This window comes from Mus pahari, chromosome 2 (assembly GCF_900095145.1).
Source record: "Mus pahari chromosome 2, PAHARI_EIJ_v1.1, whole genome shotgun sequence".
Lineage (NCBI taxonomy): Eukaryota > Metazoa > Chordata > Mammalia > Rodentia > Muridae > Mus > Mus pahari.
In genome coordinates, this window is record NC_034591.1 from 135,885,122 (window position 1) to 135,892,459 (window position 7,338).

The 7,338-nt window shown below is 45.0% G+C and overlaps 1 protein-coding gene across 1 annotated transcript in view; it reads right to left on the reverse strand.

Moving 5' to 3' along the window:
* Window positions 1-7,338, reverse strand: part of Ccdc77 (coiled-coil domain containing 77) — a 32,067-nt gene that overhangs the window by 2,121 nt on the left and 22,608 nt on the right. The window contains exons 8-11 of the mRNA XM_029535294.1: window positions 6,904-7,052; window positions 3,507-3,726; window positions 1,422-1,547; window positions 1,181-1,333 (exon numbers count right to left, since the gene is read on the reverse strand). Coding sequence (XP_029391154.1) covers window positions 1,181-1,333; window positions 1,422-1,547; window positions 3,507-3,726; window positions 6,904-7,052 — 648 coding nt within the window. The remainder of the gene's footprint in view (window positions 1-1,180; window positions 1,334-1,421; window positions 1,548-3,506; window positions 3,727-6,903; window positions 7,053-7,338) is intronic.

Here is a 7,338-nt window from a genome sequence, read left to right on the forward strand (position 1 = left end):
AGAGGCAGGCGGATCTCTGAGTTCGAGGCCAGCCTGGTCTACAAAGTGAGTTCCAGGACAGCCAGGGCTATACAGAGAAACCCTGTCTCGAAAAAACAGAAACAAGCAAACAAAAAAAAAAACAAAAAAAAAAAGGAAAAAAAAAAAAAAGATCAATAATAGCATTATTGGTAAATTTGCCAAAAGTGACAGAAAGTGTCATATTTTTCCTATTTGTTCAGAACACAGCAACTGCTTAGGGCTCACAGTGACTGTCAGTTAAATCTCCACCAAAGCTCTGAAGGCATCCTGGATACGAAAAGGTGTCTGGGGAAGCACTCATCACTCAGTTATTTTCCCACTTTAAAAGTAGACAATTCTTGGGGCTAGAAAGATGGCTCAGTGGTTAAGAGCACTGACTGCTCTTCTAGAGGACCTGGGATCAATTTCCAGCAGCCACATGGTGGCTCACAGTAACTCCAGTCCCAGGGGATCTCATACCCTCACACAGACATATATGCAAACAAAATAAAAATGAACAAAATCATTACAACACTCCCCCACACACACAGAGAGAGAGAAATGCTTTTTTGAAAAATCTGAGAGAGAAAAAGAAGAGAGAGAGAGAAAAAAAAAAAAAACCAGATAAAACCCACGCAGTTCTTCTGAGTGTGTGCACTCTGCTGTGCACATGATGAAGGGCTACACTATGGCCAGCACATCCCTGGGCTCTCCTGTCTTCTCCTCAGCCCTGGGTTGCAGATGTACATCTGTGCTCGGCGTTCATGTGTGTCCCGGGGACTCGGGTCATTACGATTGCACAACCAGCAACTTTTACGTATGGTGCCATCTGCCCAGCCCCCACTTCCTGCACACACCTAATTCTTTTCATTTAGTCGAATTGTGAGGGGTGATACTTTGTAAGTTATGTCTGATTTTGTTTTTCCAGCTAAGTGTTACTGTTGAACTAATGTTCAGAAAGGATTCAAAGATACTTAATAATCTGTTGTTGTTCAAGTAATGACAAAGCACAGCCTATTGGTTTTTGCAATGCTAGAAATCAAGCCAGTGCCCTTTTATTCTTACACACACCCTACTGAAGTCTACATCACATCCGTGGCCATCCCTCTGAGGAACCACCCTGACCATCTCTCTACAGTCGCAGCCCGGTTCCCCTTTCCTAACTCAGGAGCAGCAGTACCTTGTAGAGCATTTGCTCCAGGTCTCTCAGCTTCTGTCGGAGAGATTTAATGTCTGTCTTGAAGCCTTCTACTTCCAGGGCTCGTCGATGCTCCAAGGCCTGATAGCGCTTTGTCATTATCTGTAAGCGCTTGCCCATCTTGTTGGAGCGATCCTAAAAATGGATGACGAAGAGTTTATGAAGAGGAGACTCTCCTCAGCAGCCTGCGTTCTACTCAGCCCAAGTGTGAGACACCACACACCTTGAAGATCTCTCTCCTCACTCCTTCTTCCTCCCGAATTCGAGCAAGTTCCTCTTCTAGGGAAATGCACTGTTCTTGGTACATGCTGGACAGCTTTTTCTCTTGTATTAGCTTATCCTTAAGAGACTGTAGGCCAAAGGGATGAAAAGTTTTAATGTTCAGCCCTACAATCAAATTTGTAATTCAAAATAGCACTGTGGTAAAGAAGGGAGGAAAAGGTTTACAGAGCAAATCTGTAAAAGCAGATGTGAGGAGAGACCCAGAGTCCTGCTATATCTATGCTTTCCTGTCTATCCTTCTCTCAAGTGTACCTACGATGAGAAAGCCAGGCGTCCTGATCCGGATTACTGCTGTGATGAGACATCACACCCATAGCAACCTGGGAAGGAAAGGGCTGGTTTGGCTTATGCGCCCAAGACCTAGTCTATGGATGAAGGAAGTCAGAATAGGACACTATGTGTTTTAGTTCTTCAAAAAGAAGAAACATCAGCCACATGGATTACATACGTTCTGTGAAAGAGCCAGAAAAGCAATCCTTTAAAACCTTAAACCAGGAGAGCAACAAGATGCAACTAAGGCACTTGCCCCAAAGCCCGGCACCCCTCCCATATGATGGAAGGAAAGACCTGACTCCTGAATGTGCTCTGACCTCTACATTTATGGCATGATATGTTCACGCACCGCTCCTCCTGCTCTGCCCCCCCATCCCACATAAATAAATGCAATTTTTAAAATAAAATAAAAAAATAAATCCATATACACAAGTGTACCCAGCACCTGTAATCCAGCTACTCTGGAGGCAGACAGAGGATTACTGGAGCCCAGGAGTCTAAGCCCTGCCTAGGAAACAATGAGTCTCCTGCTTCAAAATACTAAGCTGGTGTGGTAGCACATGCTCAGAAGACCAGCACTCAGGAGCCAGAGGCAAGAAGCCACCCTCAGCTACACAGTGAGTTGGAAGCCAGCCTGGACTACCTGAAACCCAGTCTTAACTTCCCATCAGGTAACGCTCCTTTCTTATACAGCACTTCCCAGACATAATCCTTAGAGCTGTTTACATTCCTCCCAGGGCCTTGGGGGGGGGGGGGGAGCATCCACAACTGGCTTCAGCCAGCTTCCCTGGGGCTCACAAGTCAGTTCCTCCTGGTTTTCTTCTCTTGTGGCAGCAAGGATTAAACCTAGGGCCCTGTGTCCCTTAAGCACATTGCCAGCCCCCAATTCCTTGTTATTTTACAGTCATGATAGCATCCTTCATCTCCCTGAAACATGTTGAAGGAACTTCTTTCTCGCTCTGCCAGGAATGCCCTTCCCTTAATCTATGTTACAGGCCTCTGCAAAAGCACCAGTCTTAGCCTTACGGGGATGTCCTGTTCTGAAGCAGAGCTCCGACAAGTAATACCATCCTTATATCCTTCCGTCTCTTAGTAACATAAAATGACGTGATTTTCCTTCTTCACTAAAATATAAAAACAGTGAAGAAAAAGACTGTCTAATTTACACAGTGCTATTTACCAGAATCTAGTCCATATGTTGAATGAATGAATGAATAAATGAATAATGTGATATTTCTGTCTTCTTTCCCGAGTGTTGGGATTAAGGTGTGTGCCACCACGCCCGGCTTGGTTATGTATTTTATGACATTAGCTTCATGAACTGAATGAATTTTATATAATAATTTATAGGCTCTTAGAAATTCTCCATCACTTGGGAGGCAGAGGCAGGCAGATTTCTGAGTGCAAGTCCAGCCTGGTCTACAGAATGAGTTCCAGGACAGCCAGGGCTACACAGAGAAGCCCTGTCTTGAACCTCTCACCCCCCCACCCCACCCCCCAAAAAGAAAGACATTCTCCGAGCCTCTGACAGGCTCTCCAACTCGACGCTCAGCCAAGGAGGCCTTTTCCTTCACCACCTCCAATCTCTCGAGTGCTGGGATTATGGGCGTGAGTCATCACACCTGGGTTAGGCAGTGCTGAGGAGCAAACCCCGGGCCTCAGCAGGCTACGCGGGCATTCTATCAACTGAGCTTCACCTCAATCCCAAGGGACTCAGGGTTTCTCAACTGTTGCAGGAAAAGAACAACATTACCTTAATATATTCATTTTGAGCATGATGACTCTCGTGTAAAATGGGAACTACTTTTCCAAGTTTGTCTTCTTTCTTCTTACACTGCGCTCTATACTGCGTAATCTTTGACATCAGGTGATCTTTCTCAAGCATCCATACTTTCTCTTTATTTTGGTTTTCAAATTTTTGTTGTAGAAAGTCCTTGGTGCTCTCGTAGAGCAGTTCTTGGGTATGATGGAGACTACGAAAGAGAGAAGAGCTGTGATCACGGAGAAGCTCGCCGCATGGCTCAGTCACAAGGCCATTCCAAAGAGGATGACAGGGTCTCTCTGTGTAGCCCTGGATGTCCTGGAACTCACTCTGTAGACCAGGTTGAGCTCAAATTCAGAGATCTGCCTGCCTCCACCTCCCAAGTGCTTGGATTAAAGGCATGTACCTCCACCACATGGCAAAATTGTACAATATAAATTTTGAAATACTAGCAGTTTTAAAAACACACACATTCTGATTACTGACAGTTTTACATGCTTTATTAGGGGAACTGTCTTGTATCTATCATGCTCCTTGGTTTAGAATCATCTTTATATAAACTTTCCTGAGTGTAAATTTGAGAATTCGGGTTAAAAAGATGGTTATTTACATACTGGAAAACTAATATAAAATATAAAAAATCTGAGCTGGAGAGATGGCTCAGTCAGTGGCCGAGAGTACACACTACTGACCTCTTGTGGGTGCTATGGGCAATGCATTCATAAATACACAAACTCCTAGATATGCAGATAGTTAAAAACTAAAATAATTTTTTTGGTTTATTTTTAAATCACATATTATGAGGTGAGATTATAGCTTTGTGGTACAGTGCTTGCTCTGCACGTGTGAAGCCCCGTTTAATACCCAATACACTCCCCAAAATAAATAAACAGCCGGGCTCAGTGGTATGTGTCTTTAATCCCAGCACCTAGGAGGCAGACAGATCTCTGAGTTCAAGGTCATCCAAAGCTAAATAGTGAGACCCTGTCTCAAAAATACCCCCAAACCAAAATTGAATAAATTTAGGGCTGGGAATGTTAACTCAATTGGTGCAGTGTTTGCCCAGCATATACAAAGTCCTGAGTTCAATTCTCAGCACTTCATAAATGGGCTGTAGAGGAATATTCCTGCAGTCTAAGTTGTTCAAGGTAATCCTTGGTTACATAGGGATTCTGAGACCAGCCTGACTGGGGCTGAAGAGATGGCTCAATGGTTAAAGACATTTGCTACTCTTCCAGAGGGCCCAGCTTCAATTCCCCGCAGCCCAGTTCCGTGGAATGTGACATTCTCTTCTGGCTTCCTCAGAGACCAGGCATGGAAAGTGGTATACAGACAAGCATTCAGCCAAAACATACATACACAAAAAGTAAATTATAAATATTAAAAAAAAAAAGCTCAGATGGTGAAGTCTTTGATGTGTAAGCATGAAGCCTAAATTCTCCTCCAGAACCCAAGTAAAAAACCTAATAACCTCAACGGGAGGTGAAGATGAGCAGACCCCTGGGGCTGCCTGACCGCAGCTGAGCTTAATCACTGTGTTCCATGTCAGTGAACACCAGGCCTGGCTGTGTTCCATGTCAAAAAGCAAGAAACAGTACCCAAGGGTGACCTTTGGCCTCCATCCAACACACACATCTATCCCTACACACTTACATACACAGCCACATGCTGAACAGGAGACCAGCCTGGCGATGGGCAGGCGCCCTTACTTCAGTACTTGAGAAGGCAGAAGCAGGGGGACCCCTGTGTTTTCAAGGCCAACCTCCACTACACAGAGTGTTCTAGGCAAGGCAGAGAAACATAGTGAGAACCTATCCGAAAAGTAAAAATTAAATAAAAATGAATTAAGCATGTTTACTGGAGAAAAGAGATGGTGAGGTACAACATAACAAAAGTCATCAAACCAGGTGATGGCAAATGCCTGTCTCTGATCCAGTGCTCCGGAGGCAGAGGCAGGCTGGTCAATGAGTTCTAGACCATGGTCTACAGAGCAAATTCCAGGACAGTCAAGGCTACAGAGGGAAACTATCTCAAAAAAAACCTAAAAACAAAAAACAAACAAACAAACAAACCCCAAACCATCCATATCTTGTGGCTACTCTACAAATAGGGTAGGACTGAGGTAAACAGAAAGAAGCTGGGGGACAAAGATGTAAGAACGCTGCATGGTGTGTGTCTCTGTGTGTGTGTGTGTGTACATCATAAAGACACACTAGTCATTACGGAGATGTGGATTTGGTCTGAGTACGTCTTCATCTCAAGGCTTGCTGTGCCTAGTGAGGCCCTTGCTAAAAACAACTGTTCCTAAATTATCAGTCTCACCAAAGCACAAACTAAACTAAAGTACCACGGGAGAGGCTGAGGCTGTAGGTGCCAAGACTTAAGCTTGGTTCTTGCACAAAAGCAGGGAGAGCCATCTCTCTATTCCTTTTTTTTTTTTNNTGTAAAAACATGAGGTAGTTTAATGGCGGAGCTCCGGGCTGATTTGTATCTCACACAGGAGAACAAGAAATCGACAACCAGGCTCAAAAGCTTGGGATCTTTATAGGATAAGGGTCGGGGGTGGGGGGTGGGGTGGGGAGAATATGTTACCAAAGACAGCTCTGCTGGAGAAAAGCTGTAAACTCAACTTTCTTTGTAAACTCCTTCCCCCACTTCCTTATGTCTTTCCTTTAAAAGCCCTCAGTTAAAATGAAAAGAAATGGCCGGGCGTGGTGGCGCACGCCTTTAATCCCAGCACTCGGGAGGCAGAGGCAGGCGGATTTCTGAGTTCGAGGCCAGCCTGGTCTACAAAGTGAGTTCCAGGACAGCCAGGGCTACACAGAGAAACCCTGTCTCGAAAAAACCAAAAAAAAAAAAAAAAAAAAAAAAAGAAATGAAATTTAGGGCCTAGGATTCATCTCTCTATTCCTATAGCCATTAATTTTTATTTTTTATTCCTGGTGAACCCAGGGCTCAATACACCCTAGGCTAGGCCACTACTACTGAACTCACTTTGTAGACCAGGTTGGCACTGAACTCAGAAATCCGCCTGCCTCTGCCTCCCAAGTGCTGGGATTAAAGGCATGCACCACCATCACCTAGCTTCGGCATGTGCCATCATCACCTGGCTTCGGCATATGCTACCATCACCTGGCTTCGATTTTTTTTTTTTTAATGTGTACCTATGTGAGTTTATCTGCATAATGTACTTGTTGAACACCTCTGGAGGTCAGAGGTGGCAGACGCCCCAGGAGCTGGACTTACAGATGGGGTGAGCCACCTGATGTGCATGCTGGGAACTGAACCCAGGTCCTCTGTAAGAGCAGTGCTCACAACAGCTGAGCCATCTCTTAAGCCATTCACAAGATCAGGACGCCTGTTAGGAGGGTATTTCTTGAGTCCCCACCTCTTGGTCAGCTCCTTGATTTTTTCTTGGTTTCTCTGGTGCTGAACTTGGATCTCCTCAACTCGGATCCGTCTGTCCTCCATGAGCCCCTCCACTTGCTCTCTCGAAAGCTTCATCTGCTCTCCCAGCTGCGCCTGAAGTGCTTCCACCTACATGGGCCGAGAGGACTGAGTTACCATTCCTGCTTCTAGGACTTCAGAGAGCCCTTCCTACACAAAGGAAAACCAGGGGATGGGGTGGGTGGGGAGCAGTACAACAGGAGGAAGGGCACCGAAAAGGACACATCTCAGTTCTGATCTACTTGTGTGCGTATGTTGTACATGCCTGTGTTCTGTTCATACCTGGGTGTGTGCATGAGAATGAAAGTGTCTCTTCCAATCACCCTCCACTGTATTTCCTTTTTGTTTTTTTTTGTTGTTTTGTTTTTGTTTTTTT